The 22,196-nt window shown below is 41.0% G+C and overlaps 1 protein-coding gene across 4 annotated transcripts in view; it reads right to left on the reverse strand.

The window, feature by feature from the left end:
* The window catches only part of TRIM44 (TRIM family member 44), a 187,570-nt gene that overhangs the window by 22,740 nt on the left and 142,634 nt on the right, over positions 1-22,196 (reverse strand). For all 4 annotated transcript variants that reach the window (XM_089677350.1, XM_089677349.1, XM_089677348.1 and 1 more), the window contains one exon: positions 6,224-6,341. In XM_089677350.1, the coding sequence (XP_089533476.1) occupies positions 6,254-6,341 (88 nt within the window). In that variant the 3' untranslated portion in view covers positions 6,224-6,253. The remainder of the gene's footprint in view (positions 1-6,223; positions 6,342-22,196) is intronic.

Raw genomic sequence — 22,196 nt, forward strand, 5'->3', positions numbered from 1 at the left:
TAGTAATGCACACGGGGTGATTAAGGTGTGCCCAGGCAAATCTGGCACAACCTGTGCGCACGCCTATGTTCTTTACCTTAATGCAAAAAACCTTCTGCACACAGTCCTCCTCTCCCCCCGTCTCTTATACTTACCTGAGCCCGATCTTGATCCAGCAATGTTCACGAGAGCAGCGGCTTTCTCAGCTCTCTCCCTCCTCATTGGTTCAGAGACAGCAGTGGGAGCCATTGACCCCTACTGCTCTCAAACACAGCCAGTGGGGTTATGGGGGTGGGGCCAATCTGTGCTGTGTACGTCGATGGACACACAGAACAGGACTTGGGAGTGAGCATACATGAATGCGCCCATAGCAAAGGGCTTTTTATAGGGGCACTCAGCAGAGGAAAAGGAGTCAGGAGTGCCAGCGGGGGAACAAAGAAAAGGAGGATCAGGGTTGCTCACAGCAGGTAAATATAACATGTTTGTTATTTAAATTTTTTAAAAAATCAGGTATTTACAATCACTTTAAGTGTATGCTGGCCATACACGCCTCAGTTTCTTTTCTGATTAATATCTTAAAATAGGAATAATACATTTTTAATCAACATGCCACACACAGGGAAGTGAATATTGCTCAATAGTCAAGATACAATCATAACTCACAATCGTAAGTAAGTGATCGCATCTCTCCATCTCCACCATGAAATCCCATAATCCGATCAATCAAAATTTGGTCATATCCATGAACAAAGTATCTCAGTGCTGCTGACTGATGCAAAAAGAATGATAATTTTCCGCCCTGGCCGATTGACTCAGTTTGATTAAATCCGATTGCAATTAAGCCTAAATCAATGGAAGGGAATTTATTTGGTTGCAGAATCAATAATTTTGACTGAATTGCACTTTGATCAGATAATAATACTCAGGTAGTCCGTGGCGTTTAAACAATGCTCAATTGGGACTAAGGGGCCCAAAGTGTGCCAAGAAAATTTCCCCCACACCATGACACCACCAGCAGCCTGAAGCGTTGATACAAGGCAGGATGGATCCCCTGCACCATGACAACACCACCACCAAGCTGAACCATTGATACAAGGCAGGATGGATCCCCCACACCATGACATCACCAGCCTGAACCAGTGATACAAGGCAGGATGGATCCCCCACACCATGACACCACCACCAGCCTGAACCATTGATACAAGGCAGGATGGATCCCCAATATCATGACACCACCACCAGCCTGAACCATTGATACAAGGCAGGATGGATCCACCACACCATGACACCACCACCACCACCCTGAACCATTGATACAAGGCAGGATGGATCCACCAAACCATGACACCACCACCACCAACCTGAACCGCTGATACAAGGCAGGATGGATCCATGCCTTCATATTGTTTACGTCAAATTCTAACCCTACCATCTCAATGCGCAGCTGAAATTGAGACTCATCACACCAGACAGCATTTTTCCAATCTTCTATTGTCCAATTTTGGTGAGTCTGTGTGAATTGTAGCCTCCGTTTCCTGTTCTTAGCTGACAGGAGTAGCACCCGGTGTAGTCTTCTGCTGTTGTAGCTCATCTGCTGCATGGTATGATATGTTGTGCATTCAGAGATTGTATTCTACATACCTTGGTTGTAATGAGTGGTTATTTGAGTTACTGTTGCCTTTCTATCATCTCCAACCAGTCTGCCCATTCTCCTCTGACATCAACAAGGTATTTTTGTCCACAGAACTGCCACTCACTGGATATTTTCTCTTTTTTGGACCATTCTCTGTAAACCCTAGAGATGGTTGTGCATGAAAATCCCAGTAGATCAGCAGTTTTTTTAAATACGCAGACCGGCCCGTCTGGCACCAACATGCTCGGTTTGAACTTCAGCAAGTGGTCTTCACCACGTCTAGATGCCTAAATGTGTTGAGTTGCTGCCATGTGGTGGACTGATTGGCAATTTGTGTCACCAAGCAATGGAACAGGTGTACCTAATAAAGTCGCCGGTGAGTGTATTTTATTGTCGCTGCCACTTGAGTTGCAGCAACTATGTTATCTCCCTAAGTTGAAATGAATGGGTTTTGACTTGTGATGCAACTTTCTGTGCTGCACATCACAGCAAGTCTCAGGAGAAGTCGCAGCAGTGTGAACCAGGGCTTAATCTTCTGCAACAAGTACCGTCTTTCTTGACGCTCCTTCATATAATACAGCAAAGTGCACTTCGCACTGTATGGCATGCTGAATGAATATCAATAACTGCGGTTTGTATTGCAGAAGGTGTACTGACAACATATACAACCTTTTTGTGAATTACAAAAATAAATAAAATAAATAAATTGATTTTAAACATATAAATGTGCAACAAAGTCCCACTAATCAAAAAAGTGTCCAAAAAGAAAAGTCCAAAATAGTGTCCACAAGTATCCCAAATGTATTCACTCTTTTCATCCACTGAAAGGATTGGCTGCTATTTCATCCAAAATGCACCTCGAAAATAAAAAATATAATATCTAGTGCATTACCTCAATAATAATAATAGCAATAATCACCCCGTGCAACCAAAATACACTTCAAAAAAACCTTTTGTGCAAAAAAAAAAAAAAAATTATTTTCTTATAGTGCATATAATCACACACATCAAACTGTGAGCACTCTGTGGTCACTGCAAATCAGTGTCTACCATCAACCAACACACAGTAGTACTAAATACTATTACAGCTCGAAAGAGCAGGGCCCTCGATCCCCTCATGTTTTGCATTGTATTGGTATTGCTCTGTCACATGTTCTGTCCCCCTTTGTAATGTACAGCGCTGAGCGAACTATTGGCGCTTTATAAATACTGTATATTAATAATAATTACCCTCTATGAGTATTGAAATGCTCAGACAACACTATGGAAAAATATTCCTCCACATTATCTTCCAAGAAGTTTTTTCCAAGGTCCTCAGAGAGATAAGAAGGGTCTCAGGACTAATATTCCAAGCATAGGGATAACTTTTTATTCATCACTTATATTTAGATTTAAAATTATCAGCTCCAGACATGGTTTCAAACTTTTCCAACCAAACACCATAGAAAACCATAAGTTGAAAGCCAACAAAATGGCCGCGGCGACACTTCCGTTCTACGTACGTGCGTCTTGACGTCACTCCTCTAACGCGTTTCGTCACTTCCGGACTTTTTTTTTTTGCACAAAAAAGTTTTTTTGAAGTGTATTTTGGTTGCACGGGGTGATTATTGCTATTATTATTATTGAGGTAATGCACTAGATATTATATTTTTATTTTTGAGGTGAGTTTTGGATGAAATAGCAGCCAATCCTTTCAGTGGATGAAAAGAGTGAATAAATTTGGGATATTTGTGGACACTATTTTGGACTTTCTTTTTGGACACTTTTTTAAATAGTGGGACTTTGTTGCACATTATATGTTTAAAATCAATTTATTTATTTTATTTATTCATTTTTGTAATTCACAAAAAGGTTGTATATGTATTATTGCACTTTCTAGGGAGAAAGTATTGACTTTTTGAGGGTTTAAAAAGGATAAGGGTATACATTGATTGAGTACTGACAACATAGTTTCATCTGATTGCTGTAGCACCATCCACCAGTTGTTCCTAGAGCCGGGTGTATGCCACTCTGGTGTGTGATGGAGTTATCTCTTTGAGCAAGTCTTAGAGGAGCAATCAAACTAAACAATATTATCTGTAGACAAAAAATGGATTATGTGTTCTAAAACTGCCTGGCATGAAATGGTGAACCAGGTGTGTCTGGTAAGCGTTTGTCAATTATTATACACCATTGAGCTGTGTCAATCCCATGTGGCTCAGCCACTGATAGGGCACAGAACTAGGCCCATTAGTTCGTGTGAAAGAAATGTATATATAGCTTTACTTACAGCCATTACCCAGCTATTTATAGCAGTGTGCATCTGTTTCTGCCTTCAAGGTAAAGCCTCAACGGTGTTTCTGCATGTTGCGATTTTCTCATTTAAAGATCGCAGCATGCATTTTCTAAAGTGAACCGATGAAGCGTCCAGCTATCCAAGCCAATCTCGCTCCTTCTGCAACAGAAACACCGGCGAAAGCAATCCACTTCTTCATTCGCTGAAATTAGCAGTTGCATGAAATTGACCTCTTGGCTGAAAATCAGGCTAAAGCCGGCCATCGACTGTTGGAATTTTGGCTGATTCTTGTGGATTGGATGAAATTCTAATCGAGGGCACCACCTGGCTTAATAAAATTTGAACGGAAAGTTATAGATAAATGTCAAAACTGTGGCCCCCCCTTCCTTTTCGAGTTGGCAGTGCAATCCAGCGTTGTAACAGAAGCAACTGGCAAAGGGAGCCCCCATCCCTGCAAGAAACAATTGCACCCAGGGCAGCTTCCCCTCCTGCCCACCCCTTGTCCCGGCCGTGTGTGTTTTGTATATTATAAAACATTTTTTATTAAACAACAGCTTAAATGGGGCCATTGCACCACCCAACCCTCCTGGAGACCCCTTTACTGCTTTTTTTCTGTTCATTTGTGGGTGGTTCTTACTGCGGTACAATCACTACTTACAGTACATAGTAATCTGTGAGAGCTTTTCTGTCCAACAGTACTGCGAGCCCAGGCCAGCGGGATGATGCACCCCCAGGGGGTGTATTCAGGACAGCCTAGGCTCATAGGAAATAGGAGGGAAAATTATGGACTTCCTGACAGACTTAGTGAAGTGCCTGCAGAGAGAAGTACAGGATAGGAGGTAAGAAATTCAGTGGTGGAAATCCCCCAAATGTAGGTTTTCCTTTAACCATTTGCCGCCCGCCCTATGGCCGAATGGCGGCCGGCAAATGTCATCAGTGTTCCGGGTGGACGCCATATGGTGTCCTCCCACACATGCGCAGATTGCAATCCTGCAGAGCCGCGCAGCGGCGCGATCTGTCAGCGGCCGTGTACCTCGGACACGGCCGATGACAGATCTGCGTATCGGTCCCCGTTGCCGGTACCATGTGACCTGCTGTGACCAATCACAGCAGGTCACATTACAGTTGTATACAATGGATGGCTTCATTCATGCCATCCATTGTATACTAGTGTCTAGCTGTGAATGGTCACAGCTAATCACATGCACATGTCATGTGATTAGCTGTGGCCAAATCACAGCTAAGCACAAAATAAAAAAAAAAACCCTGAATGAATCGATGTCATTCAGGTAAATGCTTGCTTATAGCAAAGTAATTCTTTGCTATAAGCTAATTGTGTAAAAAAAAAAAAAAAAAAAAAAAAAAAAAAAAGAAAATACTGATCACTTCCCCAAAGTAGTACAATGTTACTATGGTAACATTGTACTACTTTGGTCATAGTGAAATATGAAAAAAAAAATCTTAAAAAAAAAGAAAAAAATTTAATAAAATAAAAAAATAATAAAAAAAAGAAATATATTTTTTTTTTCGTACTGTCACCAGTCAGTGTCCCTGATCACCGCCATGCCAGTTATATGATGACGCTGTACTGCACTGGTGACAATATGTAAAAAAAAAATAGTGAAACTAATTTTTTAAATTTTTTAATTTCCAAAAAATTATGACAAAAAAAAAATACAACTTCAAAAAACTCGCCATGCCTCTTATGAAGTACGTCGGACTGTCTACTTTGCAAAAAGGGGTCATTTGGGGGATATCTGTACTGTTCTGACATTCTTGGACCTCAAGAAATTAGATTGGCCGTCAGTACTTCAGGATTGATCAATATTCAGATCTATACCATAGTTTGTGAACTCTAACTTTCCTACAAACTAAAAAATACATCCTAATTTGGGTTATTTTCACCAAAGACATGTAGCAGAATACATCTCGGCCTAAATTTATGAACAATTATTTATTTGCAAACTTTTATAACAGAAACAAAGAAAAACATGCGTTTTTTAGAAAATTTTTGGTCTTTTTTTGTTAATTTAGCAAAATATAAAAACCCCAGCAGTGACTAAATACCACCAAAAGAAAGCTCTAGTTGTGTGAAGAAAATAATAAAATTTTAGTTTGGGTACAATGTTGTATGACCGCGCAATTGTCATTCAAAGTGTGAGAGCGCTGAAACCTGAAAACTGGCCTGGGCAGGAAGGTGTAAAATTGCCCGGTATGGAATTGGTTAAACATAACTGTGACTGGTCCTTTAGAAATATAAGGTATCTACATACTGACTGCAGAGAGGAGGATAGTAAATATACACCCAGATTATATACAATATCTTCATACCGCACCTATAGGTTCTGTATGATTGCCGCTTTCCTTCACCATGGACCGTTGCCTGGCGGGGGGCTCTGAAACCGCGATTTGGAGGCTCCCTCTGCAGCTGCCTCGGGTCCTGACTCGTCCTCCCTGTAGAAAACACACAATTCCATTATCCAGCTGCTCTTGGGAAAATCAATAGCAACGTGTACTTAATAACATGATATACCAGGGAGCATTAGGATTACATCTCTCTTAGGATTGCTCCCCCATTAATGTGTTATTTTATCCAGCGCACATACATCTAGGTCATGCCTGGAGTTCATGTTTATTCCAACATCAGAAGGCCCCTTGATATCTGGTGACATGCAAAACAGCTTGGAGCAGAAATCGTAGTTGGGTAATGTGAATGTAAAATAGTGCACTTGGGGCTAAAGAATCCTCGGGAAAAGTATTATATATATCCAAAATTACAAGATGGAAAGACACGAGGGTACGGTTTTCAGCAACTTCTTAAATATTAGTGAAAGTTGAAGTCTGAAGGATCTCTAGAGGGCTCAGTACTGATCAGAAAGGGGAGTAAGGAGGGTTTGTGACCCTGGGGTCTCCAAGGGGCTTGGAAATGTTTATAATTAAGAAGCCACTAAAACCCCTCCAACATCTCACCATGACAGCTCAAAGCTCTGGAGAGTAGTGGTCTTTCTAGTAAGAGGTAGGTCGGAGACATCAGAACCATCTAATCTCTTGGGCTCATCACTTGGAAAGTCTTTTGTAGTCTATTGTAATAGGATAAAAAAAAAAAAAAAAGAAGAACAGAGGGCGCCACCATCTAAGTTCAGATATTTATTGCACCATGAGAATGAAGCCACTGACCCCCTCCAACTTCTCACCATGACAGCTTAAAGCTCTGGAGAGTAGTGGTCTTTCTAAGCAGAGGTAGGTCATAGACATCAGAATCATATAATCTCTTGGGCTCATTACTTGGAAAGTCTATTGTAATAACATAAAAATGAACAGAGGGCGCCACCATCTAAGTTCAGATATTTATTGCACCATGAGAATGAAGCCACTGACCCCTTCCAACTTTTCACCATGACAGCTCAAAGCTCTGCAGAGTAGTGGTCTTTCTATGCAGAGGTAGATTGGATACCTCAGAATCATCTAATCTCTTGGGCTCATCACTTGGAAAGTCTTTTGTAGTCTATTGTAATAGCATAAAAAAAGAACAGAGGGCGCCACCATGTAAGTTCAGATATTTATTGAACCATGAGAATTAAGCCACTGACCCCCTCCGACTTCTCACCATGACAGCTCAAAGCTCTGGAGAGTAGTGGTCTTTCTATGGAGAGGTAAATCGGAGACATCAGAATCATCTAATCTCTTGGGCTCATTACTTGGAAAGTCTTTTGCAGTCTATTGTAATAACATAAAAAAAGAACAGAGGGCGCCACCATCTAAGTTCAGATATTTATTGCACCATGATAATGAAGCCACTGACCCCCTCCAACTTCTCACCATGACAGCTCAAAGCTCTGGAGAGTAGTGGTCTTTCTATGCAGAGGTAGATCGGATACCTCAGAATCATCTCTTAGGATCATCACTTGGAAAGTCTTTTGTAGTCTATTGTAAGAAGCTAAAAATGAAAAGGGGGCGTCACCATCTAACTTCAGATATTTATTGAACCATGAGAATTAAAAGCAGTTATGCACTCGCATGCAATAAGTAGAGAAAGGGCCCTTTCATTACCTATTGCATGTAAGTGCATAACGGCTTTTAATTCTCATGGTTCAATAAATATCTACACTCAGATGGTGGCGCCCCCTGTTCTTTCTTATTTTATTACAGTACATGAGCCCAGAGGATCATCCAATACTCTGACTTAGAGGGGTTGCAGTCATTTTAGGAGTGATTGTATGACACTGGATTCTATTCAGCAATGGACTTTAGTAGTGGACTTTTCAATTGGACATTTTCCGTTTTCCTCCCTCCCCCTTTCTGCCACTCGGTCTTTTCATTATCATTAAGCATGCCCAGAGAGTGAGGGCACCAGGATGGTCAATGGGCTTGCACAGTTAGTTTTCTGAACTTCAGTGTGTGTGCCAAAGTGACCGTTGTGGGCAAGTTCTCTGCCAGTACTGTTCTACAGCAGATCAGTCACAGTGAGAAATCAACTTGCAATACTGTTACCTACTCAGGTCCACCCCTTTCCCCTCTCCAATTAAGAAAGGTTTTGTAAGATAAAAACTCAATAAAAATACAACAGGAGGCGATTAAAATCAAAGTCCCGGGACCACTTCTGTCTCATTTTTTCCCTTTTCGTAGCAGAAGTTGGGCAGGGAGCAGCTCATTACTATTTTATGGCAATAATTGATGCACATTACAAGGGAGTACGTTTCATAAAGCATTGTGCCTCTAGCAGTGATGGGCATGTCCAGACCAGGTTTATTGGCTTAAACTACAAAAGAAGAACCTATAAGATCACTCAAGAAGGGGGTGTTGGATGTACTAGCAGATTTAAATGCAGGCGTACCTCAGTTTTTAATTTAATTTGGTCTGCGGGACTTTTCGTATTGCAAAAATTCGTAAACCGAAGCGCGGTTTCCCATAGGAATGCATTGAAAACCAATTAATCCATTCCGGAGGTCAGAAAAAAGTAAAAAAAAGTTTTATCTGTTCAAAACTCTTTATAAAGTGCACTTTAATTTTTAATCATGTCCCTGTACAGTATTTATGCCTTTTTAAAGTGCACTTTATAAAGCGTTTTGAACAGATAAAATACTTTTTAATTTTTTTCTGACCTCCAGAACTGATTAATTGGTTTTCAGTGCATTTACTAATTAATTTTTAATCATGTCCCTGTACAGTATTTATGCCTTTTTAATTAGTAAATGCACTGAAAACCAATTAATCAGTTCTGGAGGTCAGAAAAAAATTAAAAAAAAGTATTTTATCTGTTCAAAACTCTTTATAAAGTGCACTTTAAAAGCATAAATACTGTACAGGGACATGATTAAAAATGAATTAGTAAATGGATTGAAAATCAATTAATCAGTTTTGGAGGTCAGAAAAAAGTCAGAAAAAGTTTTATCTGTTCAAAACTCTTTATAAAGTGCACTTTAAAAGCATAAAGGGACACGATTAAAAAAAAATTAGTAAATGTATTGAAAACCAATTAATCCGTTACGAAGGTCAGAAAAAAGTCTTATCTGTTCAAAACTCTTTATAAAGTGCACTTTAAAGGCATAGTACTGTACAGGGACATGATTAAAAAAAATATTTGTAAATGCATTGAAAACCAATTAATCCGTTCCTATTGCGAAAAGAATTCGTAAACCGAGGCTTTATATTCTCAATGGATTTTCATTCGTAAACCAAAAATGACGTTAACCGAGGCGTTCGTAAACTGAGGTACGCCTGTATACGAAATAAATTAAAACCAAACTCCAGCGAATACGTTATAGGCAGTTGCAGCAACAGGTTTTTTTTTTAATCCTTTTAATAGCGGATCATTGTAAGCACCCCTGTCGGTGTAAATGGTTTGCCTTATCTCTGTAACTGCTACAGCTGCAGGACAGCTTGTTCTTTTGAAAAACAACAGACTTACTGGCTGAATTACCCGATGAAAATAGAAAAAAGAAAACCTATTAAAGAAAATGAGTGCAGCCATCACATTTAAGAATTGGTAAGTTGCAATATAGTAAATGTTTGCTTTTGGGTTTAATACCACTTTAAAATCCCTGTATTTTTTACGGTTTGTGTCCTGTTATGGAGATTTCTCTTCAATTCCTACCTTGCAAATGCAACAAGAAATGAGAAGTAATCTCTGGAGTTAACAGAAAAGAATGTCCTCATTGGAAGATTTACCTTCCCCACCTTTTGTTCTGGTGACTATCTTAACATTTTTGGGTTTCCTATCACTTTCTGTCTTGGTGACCAGGAAAATACAGAGGGTGCATCTAACTAGCAGGGGCACAAACAACAATAAACTGACAGGGATAACCTTTCTCTACTCTATTCAAAATGAAACACATTTTGACTATACACACATCAGGGGTGTCTAACTCAATTTAATTGTGGGCTGCATCAGCATTATGGTTGCCCTCAAAGGGTTGAAACAATCGTACAAAACCCCCTTTATGGGACTTTTAAGGAAGATATAATAATTGTGTAAATTTCAATAAAAGGCTAGTATGGCAAGTTTATTACAAAAGATCCGCAGAGTATACAAATACATTACATACGCAAAATACAATAATAAATAAAATCAACGTTATTACATACACACGGCTAAAATGATTAAAACCTCATATGTCCATAATATATAAAAAATTGTAGTATGCTTGTCATGGTTTAAATTTTTGTAGAGACATCAGGACAAAAACCAGCGTGTTTTGGAAAAAAATCCTTCTTCAGGGGGATAATAGATCGACAAAAAATAAATAGTTGAATACAGATGGTATACACGGCATACCTTTGCTTTATCCCCTGAAGAAGGAGTTTTTCCGGAACGCTTTGGGTTTTCTCCTGCGCAGAGAGGGGCAGGATTTCTAGGAGGAGTTCAGTCTTCCTATTTTCTCCTTATTGCTGAGACGGGGGGGCTGGGGTGTGGTTGCAAAGACAAGCCTCTCATCGGCTGCACAGAGAAGCACAGGATCTGGCGGAGGAGTTCTGATCTCCCCTCCTACTGCCGACTGCTGAGACAATGGCGATGTGGAGGGCCACACGAATTGGCCTGGCCAGGTGGATTCGGCCCGTGGCCTTGTGTTTGACACATGAGACATACACTATGATCAAATTGGATCTCGTTACTTCCTCTTTGAACAGGCCAATAAGCTGATTGCCATTTGATAAGAAGAGAGCAGAATGAAAAGAAAGGTGCATTTTTTTTCGTGCTAATGCATGCATTTATTCAGTGTGTTTAATATACTCATGTATGCATATACGGTAAGTGGCACTTCTGCAACAAAGCCAACAAGGGGGCTGGAGGACCTCAGTTATGAAGGGAGCTTAAGAAGACACAAGGCCACTCAATGAAATTGGAGGAGAAGCAGTTTAACCTTACACTGTGTAGGAAGTTCTTTACTGTCAGAGCGGTAAGGATGTTAAACTCCCTTCCACAATCGGTGGTGGCAGCGGGAAGCGTCAATTTAAGAAAACTCTTAGATGGGCATCTTAACGAGCACAATATACAGGGATGTGGAAAATGGTTTTGACATAAACACACCCACTCCGGTTGAACTAGATGGTATCTTTATTCAACCTAATCAACTATGTAACGATTTAAGACCCTGAGAAGAAATTAAAACCAATGACTTGATCCAATAGTGGCTGTTAAATTTTGGACTTCACATCACTTTCTGTCCTGGTGACAATGGTAGGCAGAACGAAAGGAGAGGGTGAATCTCCCCAACAGGAACACATCAATAAAAATCTAATCCTTACATACTATTTAAAAATAGTTTCTAATAAAGGTGCACTAAGTACAACAAAGGTTGGCCAGAAATGGTGCAATTCGATAGCCTGAAGTGCTTATCTAGCAAATACTGGATTGTTTAGCACATGGGTGTCAAACTGGCGGCCCTCCAGCTATTGCCAAATTACAAGTGCCATGAGGCATTGCAAGATCGACAGTTACAAGTATGACTTCAAAAAGGAGAGGCATGATGGGACTTGTAGTTTCGCAACAGCTGGAGGACCGCCAGTTTGACACCCCTGGTTAGCAGTACTGAAGTACTTCTTGTTCACAGACATTCCATGAGCTGGGCCAATCTTTTTTGGAACAGAATGATCCTTCTCAGTGAGAACAAGGATGGAAGGTGTTAACTACCAGTTTGCAGCTTCAGCCAGACCAGGATGCACAAGACACCAGGACAAATCCCAGCACCAAACATAATAAACATGTCTCCCCGACCATTGTTTATAGACATGTAGATTCTAATGGACTTTGTTATCTCAAAGAGCCTATTTAGCCCTCCTGGTTCTTATCTTAGACTAGGAATAATTAGTCTTTATGCTGTAAAGATCTGAGAATGGGATTGGTTGAAGCATTTCACAAAAGACATTGGACAGGGCTGACACAACCCAGTCCATAAAAATGCTGTGTGATGTCATCCCACTACAGGGTTTAAGAGCTGAGGGCAATTCAGGTAGATTAACATGTATCTGATGGTTAATACAGGTTGGAACAGAAACCGAGGTGCCCACAGGCAGTTGGAGCCCGGGAATAATTCCCCCAGGAATGCCAGAGGGGCCCAGTTCCTCCTGGTTTTAATGGATCTACCTTGTCTGGCCAGGGGCCAGGGAGGCAGAGAGTCCACGGAACAGTGCCCCCTGAGTGGTCGCCTCAGGGGTGCTCTTAGTAGCACATGGGGATGGGATCCCAAGTGTGAAACGTGCACATGGTCACTGATCCAAAACACTTTCTGCACTGCGCCTTTTAGGGCTACGCCTTTTGGCTAAGTCAAGGGCAATTTTTATGCTACGGGCCTCAGGGTCTAACCAGTGCACAATTGCACGGCCACTTTTTTATTTTTACTTATTTAATTTATTTTTTCTCCCACGTTTGTTTCACTTATGTGTGTGTTTTTTTCTGGTAGGATGTGGGTCTTCGGGCCTACCCTGAAGTCTAGGGGGAGGATGTGTGGCCTTTTGGTTCCTTCCTCCCCTGATCCTAGGGAGTCTCTCTTCGGGAGAGCCCCCTGACCTAGTACTTGGTGGCTGACTTAGGCTAGCCACAAGGAAAGGGGTCCGCCAGGCCTTTTGGCTAGGTGGACCACATGGGAACCTTAGTCCCTGTCAGGAGCTTTGTGCCCCGGGGGATCAGGGTACAGATCCTACCCCTTCGGGGGGTGGACAAAGCACACCCCTAAGTGCACTTTTTTGTGTTGGTTTTGCACTAGCACGTTTTTTGTTCACTTACAGGTTTTCATTTTTTGCACTTCCGCGGACTTAAAAAAACAAAAAACAACAACGTATCTTTCTGTACTTGCAGGGATAGGATATGGGAAATGCGCATGCATTGCAGAGATGTACCGCACATGTTTTTTTGCAGGGACCTTGCCTTAGGCCGGAGTGTCCCTAGTGTAAATTTAGTATCTACAGCTAGGCTGAGCTTGGTTTATGCTATCTGGGATCATTACGTTTCTCCTAAGCCCAAGGACGTTACATTTGTCTGCTTCTGGGAGGTGTTCTCCAGCAGTTACAGTGAGAACATACGTTTTGGTTTATAAATATTTATTCTGCCTCAGCCAGTCATTGACAGGTTTATGCCAGTGATGTGGGCTGGAGAAGAGGATAAATATTTCCAGGTTTTGCCTGGAGAGGATGTGAGGCCAGAGGTTGCCTCCAAGGTCTGCTGTCTGGGAGAACGTAGCTCCAGATAGGGTCAAATACTGGACCTATCGCGTACGCGGTGAAGACTAGAATGTTGTGAAGGACTCTCTCGCACCTCCTGCCCATAACTCCTGAAGGTGGAGACAGAGAGTGCAAGGGCAAGGAGTGGCATGAGTGCCGGAGTAGCTAGCTGGTGATGTCCACTCTAAGGGGGCAGAGCTGGTAGTTGCAGTCCTCAAAACAGGATGCAGGAGCAGCTTGGCACCAAAGCAGAAGATGGAAGCAGGACCAGAAGACAGGCAGTAGTCTGCAACAACCAAGCAAGTTCAGGAGGCAGGCCAAGGTCAGTAACAGCCGGGCAAGGCAGTACAGAATCAGCAGACAAGTCAGTAAACAGGCCTGTGTCAGAGTAATCAGGTGAACAGGTTGAGACAGGAGCAGAAGCAAAATGCAAAGGCAAGCCAGGTCATACACAGATAATCAGTTACAGAGAATCTGGTCTCTGGAACACTCTGAAGACGATTCATCAACTGCTAATAGTGACAGACCAGTTTAAATAAGCCAAGTGTGCACACTAATTGGTGTGTGCACGCTCACGAAGGGATGCGATGAACTGAAATAGTATTTCTAATATTGCCTCTTTGCTTAGAAAGATGAGCATGTGTGCAATGTGAACGTGCATAGGCCCGCACTGCTTTTCCGGTGCACCTTACAGACTCCCAGGCCCTCACCCATGGGAGGACGCTGAAGAAGAATTTTGTTCCGTTAGTTGCCCTGTTGTCTGGACTTAAAGGCCCATAGCAGGGGCAGACTAACAACTCATGGGGCCCCCGGGCAATAGGGGATCATGGGGCCCGTGTCCTTGCCCAAACTCAAAAAAGCCTATGAAAAAGGTACCAGGGGCATCTCATGGGGCCTCCTACTGACCCCGGGCCCTCGGGCAGTGCCCAAGTTTCCAAATGGTCAGTCCGCCCCTGGCCCATAGTTGTCATGACTTAAAATTCCACATCTGGCCAGTGAGAGTCATCTAAAAGAGCCCTAACCTGGTCTGTAGCAGAGGACAATAGATACTAAACGGTGGTCTACTATCCTATCTAGGCCTACAGAGTCCACTTTGGCTGAGGCATTAGGAGTTCAACATCCGATCTGTGGCACAGGTCACAAGTTACTAGAAGAATCTACTAAGCAGGAAGATGTTTGAATCTGTTTTGGGGTATCCTGTACCCTTAAACCACTCTCCCTAGACAATGCAGCCAATACATTTTGTAATGAAGATTGGAGACCTTGAAGTCTATATGACTGATCATGTTGGTGGGTTGGGAAGTACCTGGGTGTAGCTACAGAGCAGGTCACTAGTAGGGAAACTACTACATTAGTAGATGTCATTGCTACTTTTTTTTACCTTGACATACACTTTAAGGCAAAATCAAAGCGTAATACTTATAAAATAATGTTACACACTTTGGATTTTATTTACAGTACGTGAACCTAACACAGACCTTTGCTAAGATATAATCAACATAAGCATAAAATGTAATGGTAACAGAAAACACTTTGGTCTGTAACTGCTGTAGGCATTCTCTGATTTCATGAATACAAAGCTGGAAAGCGAATTTTGTGTCTTTTCTTTATAACTGGCCCCATGCCAGCATCCTGTGAAACAGCATCCCACACACAAAGCAGTTTACTCCACTTAATTAAAGCTGCTCTGTCTCGCTGTGGCTGGGAGATGTGACTCCCCTGGATACTAAGCAGAGCTGGGTGAGCTCATCGACCAGCCCCCTCCGCAAATCTGCCATTAAGTGATTCCCCGATATCCTTCTTCTCTAATCAAATGACCTTGCCGGTGTCCTTGAGCCCGTGACATCATCACTTCCTCAACTAGCTTCTCATCCGAGGGCAGAATGCATGCACAGAGGCACTTTTGTATTCACAGTAAGTCCGCGGCAATTAATCTGACTATGGATTAATGGAAGTCTTGGTGCCGGAGATACTGGCGCCCATAGTGGCTCTCTCGATTGTTGGTCTCAATTTATGACTATTTAAGAAAAAAAGCGCGGATCCGAAATGTAATAAAGCTGTGTCTAAGGTTGTTTTTCAAGAAGCCTTGTCACCAAGAATTAAATTAAAATGGAAAAGTTGTAAAGGTCAACTCCAGTCAAAACTTTTTTTTTTTTTTAGTTTTGGATAGAGTTGGGAAGGTTTGAACATCCACAGTATTATCTTTTATTGTGTTGTCTGTCTCCACCAGGGACATTTCCCATCTCTTTACGTCTTGTAGCATCCTATCACGCAGGAAGTAAAGATGACCATAGATGGAGCAATTTTCTTTCCTGCGACCACAGGTCAGTGTTGATGGGGGAAACGCTTCCATTGAGCCATTCTGTTCTCCCGGAGGGGGGGAAGGGGGCCAGGAGAACACAGCGATTGTGGCTATTATAGCCGATAGCAATAATCCCTGTAAAATATTACAGGCTGGTTGTACCCAAGTTGATTGATCGATCAACTTGAGTACATTCAGCCTGCCCATGTATGGTTCAAATCTTAGCCGATCCCTGCTAAACCAGCCTAGATTCTGACCATCTACTGCAGGCTGGCTTTAGGTAGGGCTGTAGAAAACAGGAAAAAAGTGGGGTTCTCTTTTAAAGTCGAACTCCAGTTTTGATGAATAAAAAAAAAAACATTTCCATCACTAAAGCTGGCCATAAGCTGTTTGAATCTCGACCAGTTCAGCAGAGACCTGCTGAACCGATCAAGATTCAAACCATGTGTTAATACTAAAATGATTATCCACTTTAAGACCAGGCCTTTTTCCTGACAATTTTTGTTTAACAATTAGTAGAGTTTTACTTAAAACTCTCAGACATTACATATTTTTTAAAGCAGAGGCCTTAGAGAACAAAATGGTGGGTGTTGCAATTTTTTATGTTGCACTGTATTTGCGCAGTGGGGATTTTTTAAACTTTTTTAAATTTTTTACACGGTTGCTTTAATTTATCACTTTTATTGTTATCACGGGGAATATACAGTAAATATTCCATGTGATAGCAATAGGCAGGGACAGGTACTCTTTAGTATAATAGATCCCCAGATGTCTCCTGCCCTTAAAAGCTTTCCCTAGTTCAAAACGGTGCTGTTTAAATACAAGTGATGTATGCTCATCGCTTCTGGTTTCCTATATCATAGAGGTGATCAGAGCCGTTCCAGTCTCTGATTACCTCTATGATCAGCCAGTGGAAGCACTAGCTGGTCGCTTGGGTCTACTGGTGGGATAGGAGAGCCTGAAAGGTGTTGAAGATGGCGGGAGGGAGGGGGATACTTGTAGGGACCTGTTGAACCGGTCAAGATTCAAACCATGTGTTCTCCCCACTAGGAGAACACAATGGCTCCGCTGGAGGGATTACCCCATCAACCGGTAATTGCAGGAAAGAAATATGGCCGGCTTAATACTTGCAGGAATAAATAAAATCCCTCTATGCAATACTTTTCCCTGGAGCTGTCCCCAATGAATGCTCCATTCTGTGCGATAGCTGGCGTTCCTCTTCCAGGTTAAATGACTCCACTTCCTGTGAGCCCAAGGGTCATTGACATACCTTACCCTCAGGTTCATACTAAAATACTGAAACACAAAACCACTAAAAGCAGAAGAAATCAGCGCATACAGATCCCCAGATCCTAGTATGTGGAGTAATAGCCGAGTCCTCGCTGCACTGGCCGTGTCCGCACTACAGGAGACTATGGATGTCACAGAAAAGCCGGCCGGCATGTGAAGTCTCTGAAGATGGCGTCTGGAGTGCACCTTGAAGCACAACTTCGGCATCAGCGTGATGACGTATCGGAGATCAGCATGCAAAGCAACGCGTTTCGGAGCATGCGCTAAACCACTAAGGGCGGAAGCGCACTCCCTTCTCAAGCTCTTGAGAAGCTTGAGAAGGGAGCGTGCTTCCATCCTAGTGGTTTAGCGCAAGTGATTGCTTTTACATTGCTTTCCAATAAATACCGTTACATATTGCACCTAGAGGCGCTTTTTTCCTCCTTATTTTGAGCAATTAGGTCCGCCCACCACCGCCATTGGTGAAGAGGCAGAGCGACCCCGCTCATCATGTGACCAGATGAAAATTCCCTGGGATTAGAGAGTTTATATTGAAAAAAAAAATTCAGAAACAAAAAGCTGTTTTTTTTTTTAAATCTACAACCCTAGCATGATGCGGACTGCGGCACAGTGCGACTTTGACATGCCCTTTTCTTTCATTCATTCTACCAGTAGAAAAATGAATTCTTTTTATTATTGCTATCAGCTTGAGGAAATCTTTAATTTCTCAAACACTTCCAATTAGGATCCACATCCTGTTATCGTTTTCCCAGGTGATGCATGAGACCCGATGTCTTCAGAGTGGACCTTGCAATGTGCGCGGCAAACGCTGAACTGTCACTGTCCTGTCACCCTTTCAAGAACATATGCTTACTGTTCACAGAACTGTCAAAGAGGAGATAAGGGACCTGTACGTGGAGACAAGGGCAGGAACGCTTCCGCCTTTTCACTGGTCGGAAAAAGACACAATCCCAACTGGCCTATACAAACATCTAAATATTAATACTAAAATGATTATCCACTTTAAGACCAGGAATTTTCTGGCACTTTTTGTTTACATGTAACAATCAGTATTTTTTGCTAGAAAATTACTTAGAGCCCTCAGACATTACATATTTTTTAAAGCAGAAGCCCTAGAGAACAAAATGGTGGGTGTTGCAATTTTTTATGTCACGCTGAATTTGCGCAGTGGTTTCTCAAATGCAATTTAAAAGAAAAAAAACACTTTTTTAAAAATTTTATAAAAATTAATATATTATTATTATAATACTACAAGATTTATATAGCGCCAACCGTTTGCTCAGTGCGTTATTTTTATATTATTATATTATTATAATATATTATATTATTATAAATAAAATGCCCGATTGTTTGGTAAAATATAAAAGTTGATGCTATGCCAAGTAAATAGTACTTACTTTAGATTTAAACAAGAGGTCTGGTGCTAGAATTAACATATATTTATCAATTAGCACAAGACTAACTAAATAAATCCCACTCTTGTAGAAAAAGTAATTCACTTCCACTCTTGAAAGTTGATCAAAATATAAACACCTTTTCTTTATACAAAATCAAGTAAACATACAAAATGTCTTAAACACCATATGTAAAAGTCTTTTCTTCTTTCAAAATAAATCTCTTTCTTAGTCCGTGAAGTTTCCAATGCTCATAAACCTCAATAAAAACAAACTCAAAATAGTGTCATACCCTTTATAAAATTAATTTGTGCCACTCACAGTGAGTCATGCAAAACACATAAGTAGTGGGAAAAAAGAAAAAAAAAAAAAATTTATATGTATATGTATATATATGTATATATATATATATGTATAACACTCCAATTGTGTCCACTGCAACAAATCCGTGAATCACTCAAATGTGTGTAAACACACTAAATACAAAGACAGTGGTCACCTTAAGCCCATAAAATTACAATATAACACTCAGACTCCTGTAGCAGTGAATAATTACCCTATAAATATATCAGAAGGGCATATCTTAGGCTAGGATGACATCTTTCTTCAGGATCCAACTCAGTCTTTAGAACTCTCCTCCATTTCCCTCATAAATGAATCCGCAATTAGATATGGTCGATAAAGTGTAATACAAATTTATTCAGTAACTTACATATAAAATTGGAGAAAACAGCTCCTCATGGCAGAGACAATTTGTAAGTGAAGCAAGGGAACAACCACATGTTCCCACTTCCAAAATGGCTGTGATCGCACTTTCGGTGAACGTCGATGCGTCAGACGTCCCGTATCACTGACGCGTTTTGTCACTTCCTTTGACTTTTTCTTAAGGGTCTTTGTATTTAGTGTGTTTACACACATTTGAGTGCAGTGGACACAATTGGAGTGTTATCAAGTTTGGAGAATTTGAATATATATATACACACACACACTTTTTTTTTTTCCTCTTTTCCACTAGTTTTTTGTGTTTTGCATGACTCACAGTGAGTGGCACAAATTAATTTTATAAAGGGTATGACACTATTTTGAGTTTGTTTTTCTTGAGGTTTATGAGCATTGGAAACTTCACGGACTAAGAAAGAGATTTATTTTGAAAGAAGAAAAGACTTTTACGTATGGTGTTTAAGACATTGGGGACATTTTGTATGTTTACTTGATTTTGTATAAAGAAAAGGTGTTTATTTATATTTTGGTGCTAGAATTACTGCCCACATTCTGACATTTGTGTGTGGGATGACCACTTTTGCGTGCTTGTGGGACCAATGTGTGCGCTCGACTTTTTGAGCACTTTAAACTTTTTTAAAACTTTTTTACATTTTTTACACTGTTGCTTTAATTTTTTTTTAAATCACTTTTATTGTTATCACAGGAAATATACAGTAAATATCCCCTTTGATAGCAATAGGCAGTGACAGGTACTCTTTATGGAGAGATCTGTAGTCTATTAGATCCCCAGATGTCTCATCTGCCCTTAAAAGCTTTCCCTATTTAAAAATGGTGCTATTTACATCCGGCAGTGATGTATGCTCATCGCTTCTGGTTTCCTAGATCATAGAGGCGATCAGAGCCGTTCCAGTCTCTGATTACCTCTATGATCAGCCAGTGGAAACACAGGCTGGTCGCTCGGGTCTACTGGTGGTATAGGAGAGCCTGAAAGCTGTTGAAGGTGGCGGGAGGAAGGGGGATGTCCTTTTCCACTACTTGTAAAAGCAATCCAGTGGCTAATTAGCGCCAACACATCCAGTGCTGGGCTATAGACCCCCGCATTGGTCTTGATATATTCAGGACCCTAGAGCGGTAGAGTGTGGGGGAGGAACACTGTGGGGACCAGTCCAGCAGCATGCAGGATTGGGTAGGTAAATCTACTTTTCCATCCCCCAAGGACCTAAACAAGCAGTTGTGGGCCCAGCTTCACTGCATAGGAAAAATGTTCACGTTTCCTGGAGTAGGACTTTTGTGCATTGTCTGTGTCTGCTCTGTGAAATGTCATCTTGTCTTACACTCAACAGACTGACCTTAAATATAACAGAACATAAGAATATTCAGCAAATACGTTACATTTAGGAAAACGTCAACAAAAAGGTTAGCTTGGACTTTAATGTGACCTTTTGCGAAAAAGTAGTATATGCAGCAACACTGATCTTATGTAGTACTTTTTTGTACTGAAGCCTAATGGAAGGCATACATGGCTCGAATGCCGAACGATTTTTTCTCCGATCAAAAACGCAGTTCGCTCGGTAATCCGATGGTTGCCATCAATGATTTAGAAAATCGGCCAACCAAGTCATAAAGTTCACCCCATATAACAGGCGAAACTTCTATTCCTTCCACGTCACGGCTCATGCACATATTCTTTTCAGGAAAATGATCGTACAATTTGATCATCATTGAGTCTAAAATCCGTTGTTTTTCGCGAATTTTCAAACATGCCGACCGCCAAAAAGGGGAGGGACCACGAAAATTGGCCGGTGCCATTGACCCACTAACAGAGCGAAAATCGGCTGATTATTCTTAGGTTTGATTTTCGGACGAAAAATCAGTCGAATTTCGACCCATGTATGGCCGGCCTAAGTAGCATTTCTCTTGCAATCAATGGGCCACGGGTGCAATCCACAGGCTTTTTCAACTTTTACTCCCAGCCCTTTGTTCATACAAAGTACAGACCTTCTGCTATGGGGTTGGAGGAAGTAATATATTTTATTTAAATCTATTTTTTAACATATAAAAAAAGTCATTTTAACATATACTTTTACATATATTTGTAAATGTATTCCAAAAATGTAGATTTTTATTTTTAAAGACACAGTATATTTGAAATGCGTTTTTATTACAAATTATATGAAAAATATTTTTAAAAATACATTTCAACATGAAGTATTTATATATATCTTTATTGAACTATATTTTGAAATATATCTAATATGGCCAATATTGTAGAATTTCAAATATATGCCAATATATTTGAAAAGAATATTTTTAAAATATATTTCAAATATATTTTTCATATGGGTGTATTTGCACAGGGCTGTCTCTATACAGTGAACTGAGTGATAAGGGCATGAAGGAAAAGCAAGTATAAGCTGCTATGGGGACCAGGATTAAAGTGAACTAGTGCTAGGGCATGGTCATTTTAAAAAGAGCTGGTCCTTAGCCCTGCGTGGGCAAAGCTTAAAGCAGAACCTTACCCAAAATGGGGCGTTCTGCTTTATGTCCTCCTCCCCTCTCTACCACATTTGGTAGTTTTGATATGGACCCCCTTCCACTTCTGCTCCACTTCAGACCTCCTCTACTACATTTGGTAGTTTTGATATGGACCCCCATCCACTTCTGCTCCACTTCAGACCTCCTCTACCACATTTGGTAGTTTTGATATGGACCCCCATCCACTTCTGCTCCACTTCAGACCTCCTCTACCACATTTGGTAGTTTTGATATGGACTCCTTCCACTTCTGCTCCACTTCAGACCTCCTATACCACATTTGATAGTTTTGATATGGACCCCCATCCACTTCTGCTCCACTTCAGACCTTCTCTACCACATTTGGTAGTTTTGATATGGACCCCTTCCACTTCTGCTCCACTTCAGACCTCCTTTGCCTGCAGCCTTC

Source organism: Staurois parvus, unplaced genomic scaffold (genome assembly GCF_062004578.1).
Source record: "Staurois parvus isolate SC_StPar_1 unplaced genomic scaffold, SC_StPar_1.0 ptg000184l, whole genome shotgun sequence".
Classification (NCBI taxonomy): Eukaryota; Metazoa; Chordata; class Amphibia; order Anura; family Ranidae; genus Staurois; species Staurois parvus.